Raw genomic sequence first — 18,886 nt, 5'->3', positions numbered from 1 at the left:
GAAAAATCTGATGAGGAGAGTAACGAAGTTTCTGATATGAGTGTGGAGGACTTTTTTAATAGCAAACCCGATCCAAATGCATGGAGGCTTTTTGAAGACGTGAAAACACGGATAGACAAAAATCTGATGAGGAGAGTAACGAAGTAACTGATATGAGTGTGGAGGACTTTTTTAATAGCAAACCCGATCCAAATGCATGGAGGCTTTTTGGAGACGTGAAAACACGGAGAGACGAAAAATCTGATGAGGAGAGTAACGAAGTAACTGATATGAGTGTGGAGGACTTTTTTAATAGCAAACCCGATCCAAATGCATGGAGGCTTTTTGGAGACGTGAACACACGGAGAGACGAAAAATCTGATGAGGAGAGTAACGAAGTTCCTGATATGAGTGTGGAGGACTTTTTTAATAGCAAACCCGATCCAAATGCACGGAGGCTTTTTGGAAACATGAAAACATGGAGAGACGAAAAATCTGATGAGGAGAGTAACGAACTTCCTGATATGAGTGTGGAGGACTTTTTTAATAGCAAACCCGATCCAAATGCATGGAGGCTTTTTGGAGACGTGAAAATATGGAGAGACGAAAAATCTGATGAGGAGAGTAACAAAGTACCTGATATGAGTGTGGAGGACTTTTTTAATAGCAAACCCGATCCAAATGCATGGAGGCTTTTTGGAGACGTGAAAACACGGAGAGACGAAAAATCTGATGAGGAGAGTAACGAAGTTCCTGATATGAGTGTGGAGGACTTTTTTAATAGCAAACCCGATCCAAATGCATGGAGGCTTTTTGGAGACGTGAAAACATGGAGAGACGATAAATCTAACGAGGAGATGAAGAACCTGATTTGAGTGTTGAGGAAGCAAAATTGAATACTGACTATACATAATTATTAATTAATTCAAAGAAACAAATATTTTCTACTTGTTGTAGTTCGTTCATTTAATTTTCTATTTGTTTTTAAACTAAAAAATGGTAATTTTTTTTTCTTTGATATTTTATTTTCTTTCTACTCTTCGTGTGTCTTTTGTTTTAGCGGCTCAGGTTGTAATGCCTAAGTCCAACGCTGTACAATAAACAGGAGTAATAGTTTAACATAAAAATAACAAAACCATCTTCAACTTTTAAAAAGACTGTTTAACATAAACCCAACTCGTAAATACAAAAAGTCATTGTTAAGTTTGCTATTAGTCTTATATTTTTTATTAAACTTAACTAACTTCAACAACTTTTACCAAATAGCTAAACTTTAGTTTTATTTAGAATCAATTAGTTTAATAAATAAAAGTTTTTAATCTTATAAAACAAACAAAAATTAACTTACAAATCTTTTGTCAATTTATTTGCAGATAACTAGGTTTTTAGTTTGCTAACTAAATACTTATATTGTATGCAACCAAAAAACAAGATAAATCAAAACATAAACAATGTATTATCAAACAAAAGTTATAGAATGTTCCGTTAAATTACTCAATTATTTTAGTCTGAATTCGCTTCAAAATAACTACTTGTTCTCGGGAAGGCTTTTGCCGACCCCTGAGCTTGATTCTCAAAATGTTTATTTTGCTAAAACTCATGCTCTCGATTAGACTGAATTTAATTCTTTTATTCTAATTAAGATATAGTGTATCATTTAAAATACTGACGTTTATTGAGCAGAGCTTTTTATTTTGATCCCCAGCAATCGTTAATAGCCAATTTTAGATGTTGCTATTAAACAAGTAGGTATTTTTTGTGCTAAATTTACTAATTAATAAATACAACTCACTTAGCTTAAAGTAAAAGTCATTAAGAAGAAAAAAATAGTTAATCAGTTTACCTTAGTAAGATTTATAAAAATATTACCAAATAAGTCTTTAGTACTTGAATAAAAGTTTGAACAACTTGTGAAATTATTTAAGAAACTTTATTCAACACTGATCAAAAAAAATTATTTTGGCTTAATAACTGCCGTGAGTGTTTATATTTCTAACAAAATTTAGTGTAACTTTTTTTAGATTTAAAATCAAAATGTCTTAAAAAAGTGACAGATACTTTTTGTTCAAAAATGTTTGAAACAAACTAAGCTACGATAAACTCACAAACTTTGCTGACAGACATTAAATATGACTTGAGTTTTTTTACGTTTAATCAAACAAACACAGTTAATTTTTAGAAGTCGTTTAACTTAAGATGAGTAAAATTGAAGCGCACACTCAATCACAGTGTTTTTTTTCATAAATAATTCACAGAATCTTTTAGTTTGTGTTTATCGCGGGTAAAACGGGCAAATTGTTGTCTTGATGTAGGGAGTTACCCTCTGTGATGAAGGTGGTTGAAGGGATTATTTCCTCCTTCTTATCTTCGCTTCCCATTATCTTGGCCACAATTTTGCCGCTGAAAAAGTACAAATTGTTAAAAAAAAATTTTTGTTAAATGATTTAAAACAAAAGTAAAATTTTTAACGTTTTGGTGTAAAAAGTACAACAACTAAATTCCATAAAAACTTAAGCAAAATATTTCAACACAAAAACGGTAGAAATGGCTTAATGTTAAACTTTTAAATTTATAGTTTTAACATTTAAAATTTTAACTCGTTTTCCACAAGCAAGTACACTATAGCAGTACTGATACATTACTGTTTTTTTATTAAAATGTTTAACTTTTAAATACAAAATTTTTAACTTATTCTCGTTGATTTTTTGTTTGAATTTTTTCGTCGCATGAAAGTCATACTTAGCGCTGTTTGGTTGCTTGACTTTCTGGTTAATCTTGGCGAAAAGAAGCTTCAAAACTTTTTCTTTTTGTTCCCAAGTCAAATCATCAAGACCTTTTTGGCCTTGTAAATTTGATCTGAATAAAGTAGATGCGTTTCAATAGAAAAATAGTTTGTTATTTGTTGTACTAAAGTAGTCTTAGGGAATTTTTTTACTAAGAATTGTAACAAACAGGGTGGCCACTGGGTTTTGAGAAATTTATTCCAGGTTTCCGGAATTTCTTAAAGGTTTTTGAAAGTACACGTTTTTGGATCCACTTTTAGTTTAGAGTTAAGTATAAGGTAAAAAACTGTGTTAAATAGTTTGATAACATTGAGAAAGTACTGTAAAGCTACTTGAAAAGTGTTTTTTAATAAAAAAATTTAATGATGACAAATTTTTTTATTTACATGATAGATTTTTTGTGTTAAATCAAAATTTTACTACTTAAGATGAAAAAGTTATTTAAGATTGCTTAAAATTCCACAAATTTCCAGGTTTTTCCTGGATTCTAGGTTTAGTGGCCACCCTGTACACAGTAGTATATAAAAAATTAATGGAATCTTAAATAAAGTTTTAATTTAAAAAATGAAGAAATTTATTATAGTTATCATTTTCTAGACAAACTTAACATAAGCATATGAGTAAAACTTATCAATTATATTCAATGTTAGCTGTTTGAAGTTATTTTCAATGTCAATAGCTTGACTAGCATTACAAACAAATTACTTTTGCAAACTAAATAGTACATTTTTTTGTACAAGAAAGAAAAAAGCAAACTTAGATAACCAATATTGCACAGTGGTACAGAATCGCGTTGAACTAAAAATAGTAAGTATTTTTGTACAAAATTAATGATTGTTAATCTTTTTAGATTTTTTTTCTTAATGTAGACCAAGATTATACCACTTTGAACTTTTAAAATTTAGCAAAAAAACTCCTAACTTAAAGTCTGAAGTTATCAGACTTTAAGTTGTACCTTCTTAATTTTTATTTTGATATATGAGCTGTTTTAAACAAAAACAGGTTTATTTTAGACTTTAAAATAAAACACATAAATTTATACTTGAACAATTTTTGTGTTGTAACAACTTGTAAATGTTTAACAGATGCTAAATATAAAGTTTTGACAATGAAAATAGTTTTTTTTTGTACTTAAGTTAATCAATGAAAGAAAACTTTGTTGGATACTCTCCAAGAATACGTTGGGTAAAACTGTCTAAATTATTTTTAAAAAAATTGAGGATTAGCTGGAAATACTTTTATAACTTTATATAAATAAAACAACTAATTAAAAGGTTTTAATAAATTTATACATAAATGTCCCCAGCTCTTCTTCAAAGTATCTTTTTTTTTTACGACAAAAAATGAAAGTTTTTTTTAGTATAAGAAGGTCAGAAATATCTGATGAAACTAATAATTAAACTTATTCAACATAACTTAAAATCACATTTTTTTAGTAATGGAAATCGAAACCAAAAACTTCAAGTATAGGTATTTTTTATTGTTTTTTTTCTTTGACCATTGATTAAAAAAAAACTTAAAGATAAAAAACTGACCAATGCAAAAACCCTTCAAATCGTCTTGTGCCAGCTGGCACAACTTGTATATATAAATCGGCATAACAGTATTATTGTATAAAATTACAATATGAGATGATAACTTTTTTTTTCACTGCTAATCACATGTTTAAGAAATACACAGTGGGCTAGAAACTCAACATAAAAAAAAACATTTCAATTTACTTTAAAGCTTTTAATGCACTGAGACCTTTGCTTTTTTTCTAATAATCTAAAAAAACATTAAAAAAATATTTTTTTTATGTTGAGTTTCTAGCCCACTGTGTATTTCTTAAACATGTGATTAGCAGTAAAAAAAATTGTCATCTCATATTGTAATTTTATACAATAATACTCTAAACTTTTTAAAACCTAACTTAATATAATTCCAAAACTATATTGAAAACTATAGAGATTTCATAAATATTAACTATAGAGAATAAATTTTAACACAACATTTTTCATACTTCGTTAAGAAAATAAGTTAAGCAGTAAAAAATAAGTGGTCAAAAGATATAAATAAGATTTAATTTCATCTTATTATTAATTTTGTTTAGTTAACCTTAGCTTTAGAATTTATACTACACTGAGTAGCAGAATCACTGCAAATAACAAAAATAAAGATGAATGTTACTCAATACATATTTAAGTAACAGATCATCATTAAAGTTTTGAAAAAGTAATAAAAACAAAGATTGAAAAAAAAACTTGCAAGACTGAAAATTCCACAAAAATATTTTATCAAAACTTACGTCGCTTCTGCTAACTTAAAATCATTGTTCACGTTGTTGGTCGAGTTGACCAGGCCCTGGTTGAAGTTTCTCACGCTAGGGTAATTTCCCTTTCCCGCGAACGCCAACATCATCTGCTTGTTGTGCGACTCTTTGGCTGCTGCAATGTACTGCTGTCTGCAATAAAGTTGAAGTATAATAATGCGGAAGTTTAAATTGTTACAACTAAAAAAAGGTAAAATAATAAACACATCACAGTTAAAATTATAATTAATGCTATTTTGTATGAATACGGTTATTGGATGATTTAAAAAGTTGTAGAAGAAACGTTGAAGTATTTAGTTTAGTTTTTTACTTAGATACAAAAAACGTAAACATAAAAACATTTTTGATTACAATAAAAACATTCTAATTAAATTAAAAAACTATATAAACAAACAAAAGTATTACATGTTGTTTAACTTCTTAAATATATTTTTTAAATCAACAAAAGAACATATCAAAATAAACAAAAAAATTTTTTCAAAAACTGCTTTCTTATTCAACCTGCTTGCTTTTATTTCGTTTCTAACTTGGGCTAATGCTTGGTGGAAAAATGTCTCAAGATCACTTCTTTGTTCTACTATGTTTCTTGCTACTATTTTTATCTGAAAGAAACAATTAAATAACCGTTAATGAAGCATCAGTGTTAATTTGAATTCAAAATGCAAATTGGTGATATAAAAAACCCGAATAATATAAATTATATGATTTACTGGATGGTTTTTAGATTTAACTTTTTATAGACTTGTGGTCTAAAATTCGTATTTAATATTAATTGGAAGGGCTACTTAACTAAATTTATTTTATAAATTTTTCAAGATTTTAGAAACTTTAACAAAACATAGATCCTTTATTACTTTCTGCATTGCCAAAACTACTTTATAGGCATACAAAGAATACAAGTAGAACCATTTTTATAGCGTTATAAGACTAATACTAAACAATAAAAAAAAACTTATGCATCTAATTTAAAAACTAACTCTATTATTTTCTTGATCTTTTACTTGAATTATTTTTTCAAGTCTTTTCAACTCTTCCTTACTAGCAGATGTTTCCAACACCAAACGATCTTCCATTTTAGTTTTCTCTTGTGAATATTCTTCAACCTAATAAACAGTTTTAAATAATGTAAACTTTACAGATAATGAAGTATGTAACTAATGAAACTTATTTAATAAAATAAAAAGTGTAAAAAAACTAAATGTTTTAAATTAAAACCCTTTAAGGTTTACCTATCAAAAGCTGTTATCAAATAAGTTTGTTTACATTAATTACTAAGGCTTATTACTTTTATATAAATTTTATTAAGTAAAAACTAATTACAATTACAGTAAATTATTTATAAAAAAAAACTCTTCTTTTACTGCAAAGTATCTAAAACTGCTAAACACTACAAAAATAAAAAAATTTTAAGTAATTTACTTTAAAATCTTATAAAATAAATAACTTTTATCAGGATGCCACTGGTTTTTAAAAGTTTCTTTCAGATTTTTGAAGTTATGAGTTTTCTTGATCATTTTTAGTATGAAATAAAATTTGAGGTAAAAGACTGTCTTCAATAGTATAAAACATTTGAAAACTAATCTAAAACTACTTTAAGTGTGTTTTATGATAAATAAAATTGAAAAAAACACACAAAAATTTACTGTATATCACATATGGTTTGTATCCATACTAATTTTCATCATTTTACATGTAAAATCCGCTCAAAACCCCAAATTTTCAGGATTTTTGCCTAAGCCTTAAAATTCAAGTTTTTTCCAGGATTCAAAGTTAAATGGCTAATCTATTATATAGTCTTTTTTCAAAACTTATTTAGATTTTGAATAATTTCAAAGTCAAATTCTATAATACTAGTAAAAAACATGATAAAATTTAAATAGAAAAATACTGAAAAATAACTATGTTATGAGTAGTACTTAAACTTTCCGATTGTAATTTATCATTAAAAAATTATATTAACACATCAAAAAAAAATTATTAACAAAGCTATTTAAAAATAAATCTTTTTAATTATCGTTTACGCATTTACCTCAGAAATCGATTATAAATTCATTAACTATTATAAGAAACTGATTGGCATATTAAAAGTTATGAGCTATAAATACTTTTAAAAAAATTTGCAGCTAAAAAGAAAATAAGTAGTAAAAATTTGTGAATAATATATTTTATTCAAAATACTTTTTTGATGCCTCGTCGCGCAAAATAACAAACTAATAAAACGATTAATGCGATTTAGATTTACATGTTACCATTTTAACTTTATACAAAATAATACCAACCAACAGTATTAAATAAAAGCACGCACCATGTTTGTGATAACTGTTTCCAGTTCGTTCAGCTTCAGCCTCAGATTCCTAGTTTCTTTCTTGGACGCTTTCGTCTCGAGTATTTGTTTTTGCTGAGTGGCAGAATGTATTTCGTTCTCGTGCTTCAACTTGGTGTTTGACTTTTCCAGGATTTGAAATTCCTTTTTTAGTTTGTCCGATTCCTGTGGTTAACCAATGAAAATAAACACTGAATTAAAATAAAATGTAAAAGAAATTTTGAACTTTTAAACAGGTACAGTCATTCTAACTAGCTTTTGAAATTTAACGAGCAAAAAATAACATTTATAGGTTCAAAAAAGTCTGAAAAGAAAACTTGATTAGTTGGTTAACTTACAATAAAATTTAAAAATAAAGCTTACTTAAGATGACACAGACACAATTGCGCCACCATCGCATAAAGTAATTTTGTAAAAGTTCTAAAACATATTTAGATTAGTTTTTAAGTAGATAATTAAAAAAAACAACCAAATATTTTTACTTGCTCCTACGTTTGACTCGAAACCATACTAATATTTATAAAGAATAAACTACGCAATTCAGTTTTCATGCCAGGTTTCTCCAACTTTTAACAGGTCACCGTCGTATAAGCTACATGCCAAATAAATTGTGAGAATACGCTGAAATGAAAAAAGCTCAAACAGAACAATGGCAAACGACCGCAACAGGTAATCAAATACAGATTTTTTTAACATAGTGACTCATCACTTCTTCAGCGGTGACAACATTTGATCAGCGAGTTGCTCTACAGAAAACAAAAAGAGCACAGAATAGGGGACTTACCGATTAATGTAGGTCGATGAGCTGATCCTATCAAGAACGAAAAACATAATCAACTGTCAATGGCTTGAGATTTTTATTGTTAACCGAAAATTACGAGAAAGTGCACCTCGCTCCGCATTGGAGAGCAAAATCGTTCTTAAAAACATTAAAATTTGCACCTAACCCTAAATTATCTGTCTGTAAGTAGCAGCTACGGGTTCTTTTATCAAGAAGGTGTCCGCCGATAAAAAAGCAAACAAATAAGCTTCTGCACATTGTGGAGGATCAATGCGTTACGTTCAAGCTATATTTTAAATCAGGGTGGACAGTTCTACCCTTGATGATGATCTAGGTTTTCTTTAACAACTAAAAAGTTTAAATACCCATAGTTTAATACTAATATCTTATTTAACCATTTGATTTTAATAGTAGTTTTATTTATTTACTAGTGCCAACCTCCGAATATTTATACAACTTCCGTTTAATAAGGTATTTGGTGGATTTCAATTTACTTTTACTTTTTTGTTACATCGGGTTTTAAAAGCTCGATAAATTTTGTAGACTACAGCAGAAGTTCAAAAATTAAAAAAAAAGTTTTTTAACACATGAACATGCCTGTACTTAAACTTCACGCTTATCATCATACAATTAGATAAAGTTTGAAAAAAAATATTTACAAAAAAAACTACCCTATACACGATGTAAAGCATCAACTAACTTTTATGTGAATTTGCAGCGCCTTGCTCATGGTTATGTTGTCTTTGTAAACGTTTTTGCTCGTCTCCTGCAGCTTGTTCACCGCCTCCGTGTGCGCCCGGTCGGCCAGTTCCTTCAACTTGTTGTTGGCTTCTTCCTCAAGTCGTATCTTCTCTTCGAAAAACTGTTGAAATTATAAACTGAAATGTAATTCATAATTTTGGTTTTCGGTTGAAAAAATTTAAAAAATTAATGGCCACCACTGATTTTTTAGAGCTGTTATTGCTGTTTTAAAAGAAAAAAAAAATACATGCTGTATACCAAATTAGAGTAAAAAGTTTGTGAAACGCTAAAATAAATAAGTTAAATATTTCTGGAATGAGGTAGCTGAGTATTTGGTAATTATATTTGAAATAAAACAGTCTTTTATAAACTTCTAAAAACTACATAACAAAGAGTTTCAGTTATTAAACACTGTCAGTTTAAAATAATAAGACAACAACCAAACTTTTTTTAGCTGACTATGTGGTTATTACTGGTATACTATCAAAATCCACCCGCGTTCAAAATCCACCCGATCAAAATCCACCCGCATTCAAAACCCACCCGATCAAAATCCACCCGGTTCAAAATCCACCCGATCAAAATCCACCCGGGTCAAAATCCACCCGATCAAAATCCACCCGAGTCAAAATCTACCCGATCAAAATCAACCCGAGTCAAAATCCACCCGATCAAAATCAACCCGGTTCAAAATCCATCCGATCAAAATTCACCCGATCAAAATCCACCCGAGTTAAAATCCACCCGATTAAAATCCACCCGGTTCAAAATCCACCCGATCAAAATCAACCCGACTCTAAATCCATCCGTTTCAAAATCCACCCGATCAAAATCCACCCGATCAAAATCCACCCGGTTCAAAATCCACCCGATCAAAATCAACCCAACTCTAAATCCACCCGTTTCAAAATCCACCCGATCAAAATCCACCCGGTTTAAAATCCACCCGATCAAAATCAACCCGAGTCAAAATCCACCCGATCAAAATCCACCCGAGTCAAAATCAACCCGATCAAAATTCATCCGAGTTAAAATAAACCCGAGTCAAAATCCTACCGAAACAAAATCAACCAAAGTCAAAATCCAACCGAATCGAAACAAGCACCTTGTTTATTTATTTCTTTTTAAATCAAGTATCATTTAAACAAATCTCACCACTCTAAAGTACCAATCTTAAACAAGTTTTATTTAAAAAACATTTATGAAATCTTGTATTTTTGTCCCTTATAAATTGACTTAAGAATATAAAAACTGTACTACAGATTGAACTTATTTTGTGAGGTTTTTTGAGTTGTTATTTGGTATTTTTGCTTATTATAATGAATTTTTGACAAAAATATTTTTGTTTTTTTGATTACTGAATATAATTTTGAATAGCTACAGCCGGCAAGAAGCTTTTAAAGGTACTGTTGTTTTTGATATAAGTATAACTATAAGAGCTAATAAAAGTTTAACAACGTCAGGATAAATAAATTAAAGTTTTACTATACAAATATTACTATGTTAAAACTTTTAGAAAACTAAAGGATGTGCCAGAAAAAATAATCTTGTATTATCTCAATCACAATTACACGACAATCAATTATAATTTACTGTTTCTAGGTATAAAATTTAATAATTTAGAACTTTTAAGTAATTTTTAAACAAATACGTCACTAGATATAATTTTTATAAAAACTGAGTATTACAAGTGAAAGCTACCATTTATACTACAAATTAATCCATTTAATTTAGGGGTCAGCAAACTGCGGCCCTCGAAGTGTAAATATGTGGCCCTCGAGCATGTAAATTTGGTCAACTAAACAAAACAAAGTTTAAATTGAAATTTTCAAAAAAGAAAAAGAAATTATAATAGTTTGTTTTTAAGTTTCTGAATATCATTTAAAAATCATTTATTATGCTTAAGCCTTAGATGTGAAAAAAGACAGATAGTAAATCTAGAAGTTTTTCTTTAAAGTTTAGACTTTACTTTTCCTTTTAAACAACAAAAGCTTACGTACTTGGATAAATTACTTATATAATATTGCAAAGTTTTTTTAATTGGCAATTTTACATGTTTTTAACTTTTAAAAACACGGTGACTGGGTTGAAGTAACTGTTGTACTTTTTTGTTTCAAAAAGTTGCAACCCGAAAAACTTTAGATAGATTATTAAGGTATTTAAAGGTTTTAAAAGAAAAACTTACACTGTTTGGAATGAAAGTATTAATATTTGTTTATATTTTAACTAGTTTAACAAAATCACTAAAATTTTAAATACGTGATATGCTGTGCATTAAATAAAAAAAGATTTTTTTTAACTACTAAAAAGAAAATACAAATAAAATAATAGAAATTGATTATAAAAAGTGTACATAATGATCTACACCTGTTTTTAATGATCTACACCTTGTAAATAATGATAGAAATAATAATATGACACAAGTTTTTAAAAAAAATAATTTTCGACTTAAGAAAAAAATATACATTTTAAATATGCCAGGCCTGATCCCTTTAAGTAGATAAACGTGACTAAAACAGATTAAAAACAAAAATTGAATAAAACAACGGCTCGCGGAAAAAATTGAAACATGAAATTTGGCCCGAGATAAACAATTGTCTGCCGACTCTGATTAAATCCAACTGCATCTTCGTTACTTTTAATTACAAAAAAGTAAAAGGCAAACGTTTAAAATTCATTTAGTTTGTGTTTTTTTTAATATAATTTTTTTATGTGAAAGGTCTTAACAAGATATTTATCTATAAAAGTTCTCTTTGTTAAGAAAAGGTCACTAATTTACTTTAGATAGTTACCTTTACTGTATTGCCATTTAAAGATTTTTCAATATTAACTTTAAATTAAATATTAATTAATTTTCGGTTTTATTTGTTAGACAAAATTTTCACGCTTTTAAAGTTAATTTGTCTACTAAACAATTTGTTATAACAATAGTTGTCTTTACCGTTTAAATTCGTTATAACCAATATAAAATTTTGTTTAATTTTAATATTGTTTCATTTTTAGTTAATTACTTAAAATTTCTTAAGTTTTAACAAATGGACTTTTTTTTATATGAAGATTATATTTAAAAAAAATAGTGGTAAATAATAACATTTCCATTTCTATCAATTAAAAAATATCAATTAACAATATAATATTGAACAGTAAATAATAATTTATCTTACTTAATTACAATTTCTATGCAACTTTATATTTATAAAAAAACATAAAACGTTTACAACTAATTAATTAAAAACATGCAGTTATAGCTTTCAACTAAATTGTCGGAAATTAATTCAAGAAAATTTATCGCATGTAAATTAAAAGTTTTAGATTAGACAATTTTAAATTTAAAATTTAAACGTTAACCAAAGGAGATTAAATTTTATAAAACCACTCAATTAATCACTTTCAAAACTGGCCTTAACCTATTAATAAAATTAATAATACGATTGTTTAAGTTGATACAGTCTGGTACAAAAATTCATAAAAATAACTTATACTTGAATTTAAACTCTCTTGTCTGAAATACATACTTTTTTTAATGAACCTATGTAAAAATAGAACATTTTAATAATAAATTAAAAATGTTTTTTTTTCGTAATATTTGTTATAAATATAGTGTCATTTCTAAAAAACTCAACTTATTTGTTTACTACTACAGTTCTAAAGTATATAATTTCCCTAGCTCAAGTCTAACTACTAACTTTTTTAGTTGCAATTTACAAGCTATTTGAGCAAACTCAATGAATTGTAGAGTCGATATTTGTTTTATGTAAAGGACTTTAGAATTCATAGAAAAATGTTTAGCTCTTTAATTTGTACTATTAGTTAAAAACTAGCAAATTAAGTTGATATCTAATTAAAAATAACTTATAACTTTAGTTACTTTAGACGAAACTATTTTTAGTTTTTTCAAAAATAGATGGTTTATAAAAAAAACATTTAATAAAATAAAATTCAATTAACTTAAACACTTTGAAAAAAAGATAATAGCAGCTAAAATTATTGTATAAATTAAAAAAAAATAACTAAAAAATATTTGTAACAAAAATTAGATAGAAAACAATAAAATTGTTTTAAAACAGTTATTGATTTCTTACATATTCCTCATTTATATTTTTAGTAAATTATTTTTCGTATTTTTATATTAAAACTTATGTTTTGTTTTTAAAAATTACTAATAAAAGAAACGTCAATAAATTGTTTACTAAACGACAAATAAAAGCGCTCAAAATATTTGGTCTTAAGTCCTCTTGCACGAACATACCTTAAAGTTATCGAGTCGCACACCAAAAATATCTTTTAACGTCTTTTCCACGTCGAAAACAATATTGTTTAAAATATAATTAATAGGTGATAGTTTTTCTAAATTTAACAAAGGATTTTTATTTTATTATCACGTAGCAATTTTATATTATTCTTTATCTATATTTTATTTTTTATAAACACTGTTAGTTGAAATTTTTTGTATAATAAAATATTGTATGTAATACTATTTTGAAATTTAAGTAAAGCACAAAACACAAAACTTTTTACATCAAAAAAAAAAGCTCAAAAATTTTAGATTAATATTTTAATTTTCTTTTTGTAACATTTAATTAACATTTTCCATAAATTTACATTATTTGGTATTTGATTTTTGTAATTTTCTTTAGCTTAATAAATGTTATTAAAGATTCTTCTAATTTATAAACTTCTATAGTTTTGATATTTTAATTTACTATGAGTTATTCTTAGTAAATATTTTTATTTAATTATGATTGACTTTGGGAAATTAAATTAGAAGGAAGTTTAAATGGATTGAAACTGAGCGTAATTCTTTTTTTATTTTTTTTTAACTTATTTTTTTAAAAGTATATAACTCTCCGCTGTTGATTCTCTGTTTTCATTAATGTTTGTTGGGTTATTCTGTATATTGTTGGGTTCTGCTTTGAATGCTTCTTGATTTGTAGTTGCAGTTTGAGCAGTATTAGATATTGATGTTGAAACGTGAGAATCTGCTAACAGCTCGGAGTTACTTTGTTGGTCTCGCCTCTTGAAGCTTGACGCTTTATCGGCCGAGTGTGCACGCTTTGTGTGCTTCTTGACCATGTCAGAGATGTGGGTTGTTGACATGGCCTTGGGGTTCTTATTTTTGGAACTCATTCTTCCAGGAAAAAGCTAACCGCGGAGTTTCCGTGAAGAAATCAATTGCAATTAGCCGAGATAGAACTCAGAAATGCAAACAGATAAGAATTCTCCGCAATTAACCAAGTCAACGCTCAGTAATGCGAATTGGTGCGAATTCTTATGCAATTAACCAAGTTGGAACTCAGTAATGCGATCTGTTGATTTTTCACCGCACTTAACCGAGAATGAGCTCAGTAATGCGAACTGGAAACGAGGTATAGCTAGTCGAGGCTCGACTTAGTGTAATAATGACCACTTACCGTAGTCAATTAAAAATCAAAAAAATACTTAACAAATGCTACTTTCGTAATCTACCGTTAACTTACTATAATCTAACTTAGATAATTGTAAACTTAGTTAGTTAAATTAAACTGTTAGATAGAGAATTGTTAACACAAAGTTTATTTTACACCAGAAAACTAATATTACGATACAAAAAAAGACACTCACACTCGTGCAGGACAAAAGCTCAGGAACTAAATTACCACAACAAATCACTGGGCTGACTACTACAAGACGTCTCGAGCTGGTTTCTAACGCCGGTAATCGTTTCGGGTTGAAACTCAATCTCTCGATCTAACGTTTTAGCGGACTGGCTATGTGAAAAATAAGCCTCTTCGCTTAAAGTGTAATCAAACAAAGCCCTCTCTAAGTGATAACAAACGCCTAATACGGCCTTATGTCGAATGTATTCGTTAAGTGAGTCAAAACTAAAAGCCCTCGCTGACTGCGAAATAAGAATGTCTCTTCACAAAGTGTATAATCAAAAACCCTATGCCGAATGCCTACGCCCTTCTTGCGACGTCTATTTTTATGCAGTCTGCTTCTCGAAGAAAAAAGGTTTCTCTTCTCTTCACAAAAGCAGTGCGAAGCAGGCGCAATGCTTACACCGCCACCTGCTATCCCCTAAATTTTAATTTTTTTATTTTTTTAAAAGAAAACAGGACAGGGCCCTCCTTTCTGAAATGCCATGGATTTGTGTGGTCAATTACCCCTGAGCCTTGATAATACTAACGCAAAAAAGTGAAAAGAGAAAACTAAGCATGCAAGGGTATTATAACCCATTAATTTACAAATCCACAAACAAGTTCACAAATACAGAAAATAGTTTACAAACCTTTGTAATGGTAACGATTTGGAAAGGGGTAGCGTTTAACGTAAAAGTAGCGTCAACTTACATCGATGGTTAGTGTTATAAATTTTAAGATTTAAACTAAGGTAAAGTTTGCAGAATTTAACAAAACATAACAGCTAGACAACATTATCTGAAAAACGTTCCAAACTTTTTAAGAAACCCTCAAATCAAGTTTTTAATATTTAATAACAAAATTCTAAAACACACATGAGTGGTACAATTTACAATAACAGATATCATCGATTATTTCGAAAATCTTAATCTGTAAAGAACTTGAATACTGATATAGTGTACACAAGTAGAATTACTTTGAAAAAAGCATCTAGATGTTAAATTTTAGAAATTGTATCTCTTAAAACATGGACATTACGACAATTAACAAGGAAAACGCACGTTTTTTTGAAAAAAATCAAACTTGTTAAAGGCACTATACTTTAGAGTGAAGTGATTAGTGCTAACAACATTTATTTATTTTTAATTGTTTATAAGACATTAGAAAATTTTATCTAAAAAGTTAAAGCACTAATACATTAAAGAAGTGATTAATACTAACAACATTTACTTTTTTAAATTGTCTATATATCCAGAAAAATTTATCTAAAAGTTTAAGCACTAATACATTAAAGTGAGGTGATTAATACTAACAATATTTACTTTTTTAAATTGTCTGTAAAACTTCAGAAAAATTTCTCTAAAAAGTTTAAGCACTAATACATTAAAGTGAAGTGATTAATACTAACAATACTTACTTTTTTAAAATGTTTATAGCTTCAGAAAAATTATCTAAAAAGTTTCATAAAACGTAGTGCTATAAGGAATAAAGAGTTACTCAAAAAAAACAAAAAATTGGTCCCTATTACGTGTCGTTAGCGTGCGTTTGATTGTTAATTGTTAATGTCTTTTTCTTTTCTTCTGGATTATTTCACGCTGGTGTACTTGGTGACTGCTTTGGTACCTTCAGATACGGCGTGTTTAGCCAACTCACCGGGCAACCCGACGAACAGCAGTTTGAATCTCGCGACTGCTGATGGTTGAACGCTTGTTGTAGAGAGCCAAACGTGAAGCTTCAGCGGCAATGCGCTCGAAGATGTCGTTGACGAAAGAGTTAATGATGCTCATGGCCTTGCTCGAAATTCCAGTATCGGGGTGTACTTGCTTGAGTACTTTGTACACGTAGATGCTGAAGCTTTCCTTGCGACGAGCCCTGCGCTTCTTCTTACCGTCAGCTGGGACGTTCTTTACTGCTTTCTTGCTACCTTTGGATGCTGCCATTGTGAATGAATTTAAAAAGTGAAATGCATTCATCAATTTGCAAAAGAAAAAAATTTACAAGTGAGTGCACAAGAGAATAACGACTAAGTGAACTCCCATCGCGTCTTGTTTTCAAGCAGTATCAATAAACTTTTGGCGCTTTGTATGCGAGCAATAAAAATGTATCAAAACAAATTTACTCGAAAGAACTTAAAGGCCAAAAGTTGAACCTAGTAGTTTCTTATTGCTAGTTTCTAAATTCTTTACAGTCATTGAGTTTGAGTGAAGAGTTCACTATTAATCAAAAAAACTTTTGAAGAAACCTAAACCACTAATTTAATTATCGAAAAAACCAAGTAAGTTTGGAAGTCACTAAACTTTTGACCTGTTTTGTAAACATGAAGAAAGTTAGTGAAACTTGATGCTTCTCGTTGAGTTATTAGGTTTTTAGTTTATGCTAAAGTTCAATAGTTTGTAGTTTATTTCATTTGTACTTAAATTTCTCGGCATAACTATGCGATCAACATTACCTTAGTTACAGTTAGATGCACTTTTAACGTTGTACGCCATTCAATTAAGGTTTAGTTGTTATTCATTACTAAAACTTTCAAGTACTGGTTTGTTTATGAATATCGACAACTATTATTTTTACTATTTGAAGTTAGTTTTTTTAGCTACGTGTGCGATAGTTAACTAATGATAATTAGTCTCTAACTCGCTAATGTGATTTTAATGTATTATTTTTACTAGTCTGTAACTTCGTTTCAATCGTTAAAGTTATTTTTGGTTGTTTCGATGTTTACGTAACAAACAAAAAAACAATTGAAATAATGAAACGAGTTTTACGACTTCCCACGAAGTTAAGCATCTATTACTAGACTTCAGCAATTCAAAATAAATGCAGCTGTATTTTACGTTTATTGGTGCTGAAAAGTTGAATTTCTTTATCACTTTCTGGTTTAAAAGTTTGGAATGTTTCAACTTTTTACTCCCTTTAAAATATTTTATAGTTGTGGTTGCGAAAGAAATTTACAAACACTGAATTTTTCGAAGTAAAAACGGAAAGTTTCGATTCAAGTTTATAAGTGGCAATAATTTACAACGCAATGTTTCGTTTGAATTTCGATAACATTTTCACACAGAAGCATTTCAAAAACAACGTTCGAGTTTTTAGTTTGTAATTCAGTAGTTGTTATTGTAATGCACTTGCTGCGAAATGAAATTTGTTTTAAGTAACGTAACTAAATCTAGTAGTTAAACAAATTTCGTTTTGTCGTTTTTACGGTTTAACCGAAATCGGCTAAAACTCGAAACTGTTTTATATTACTTAAGAAAACATTTGAGTTTTAAATAACCGTGTTTGCCATTGAAAGATGTCAAAAGACGTAAAAATGTTTGCAAATGAAAAGAAAAAACTTGTGCCTTCGTTTTCATATGCCCGTTAGCTTCGATTTGGTAAAGTTATACAATATGCAACTTCAGTTTGGTTAGAAGTATCATATATTATAACGAAGAATCGTAATCGTAGATGTCAGAGAATTTAACGTTTTATGCCACGTAAATTTTGACTAAAATATGGTTTTAATAATGGAAAAAATTTTTGCAAATTTTTAACTATAGAAATCGTTGAAATTAAGGTTTTTCTCGAAGTTTATTTAAAGAATCAGTCGCATAATGAAAAGTTGTTGATTTAATGCGACGGTTATTCGTTTCTTCAATTATAAGTTACTCAGAGTCACTTCCCGAGCTTTCTTCATTGTACTTTTGAGCTATATTCCGTTCTCGTAAGTAATAGCGGTTAGTTCGTCCCTGTTTTTCCCCGTTTGCATTCAAATCTTCTCGAGGGTAGTATGACTTTACCAATTTTATGGGAACTTTAACCACACGACTGTTTTTTTGTATAATCATTGAGCAATCACTTGCTGCTAGAACTGGATAAGGGCCGCTATATAATGGGCTGAGGTGTGTTTTAGTGGGATTTTTCAGCCAGATCTTCTCACACTGAAATAAATCAGGTTCGTAATATATAGATTTGTTGTAGTGTTTCTTATGGTTTCGGGAAATTCCCGACATGGAAAACAAAAAGCGTAGGGTATCAAAAACACCGGGTTCCGTTTTCTCATTTCCTACTTTGTTAAACAGTACGCGGCCGCTAAGGTTCGTGCAGACACCTAACGCGTACTGTGACGGTGTAAACGGAGAGCCTTCCAAAAATGCGTTGTTAATTTCAGCAGTGATTAATGGAAGATGTAAACTCCAGTTCGTTTCATCGGTTAAAGCACGGAGAGCCACATTGATTGTTCGATGCTGCCTCTCGATGAAACCATTTGAAGAAGGGCTATATACTGGTACAAAGTGATGATCGATACCTAATTGTTCAAAAGCGGTTGCAACAACGGAATTTTTAAATTCTTTTCCGTTGTCTGTGACA

At 29.0% G+C, this 18,886-nt stretch overlaps 1 protein-coding gene across 1 annotated transcript in view; it reads right to left on the bottom strand.

Annotated features, from left to right (window-relative positions):
- Positions 1–1,834: 1,834 nt before the first annotated feature.
- The window catches only part of LOC145840602 (basal body-orientation factor 1-like), a 36,117-nt gene continuing 19,065 nt past the window's right edge, over positions 1,835–18,886 (bottom strand). Inside the window, exons 6-12 of the mRNA XM_082947909.1 lie at positions 8,878–9,039; positions 7,379–7,561; positions 6,051–6,176; positions 5,575–5,675; positions 5,050–5,205; positions 2,668–2,835; positions 1,835–2,379 (exon numbers count right to left, since the gene is read on the bottom strand). Of these exons, the coding sequence (XP_082804035.1) occupies positions 2,241–2,379; positions 2,668–2,835; positions 5,050–5,205; positions 5,575–5,675; positions 6,051–6,176; positions 7,379–7,561; positions 8,878–9,039 (1,035 nt within the window). The 3' untranslated portion in view covers positions 1,835–2,240. The remainder of the gene's footprint in view (positions 2,380–2,667; positions 2,836–5,049; positions 5,206–5,574; positions 5,676–6,050; positions 6,177–7,378; positions 7,562–8,877; positions 9,040–18,886) is intronic.

Source organism: Thalia democratica, chromosome 7 (assembly GCF_965202585.1).
Source record: "Thalia democratica chromosome 7, ktThaDemo2.hap1.1, whole genome shotgun sequence".
NCBI lineage: Eukaryota > Metazoa > Chordata > Thaliacea > Salpida > Salpidae > Thalia > Thalia democratica.
The sequence above is the reverse complement of the archived record's forward strand: the minus strand, read 5'-3'. Positions and strand labels throughout refer to the sequence as shown.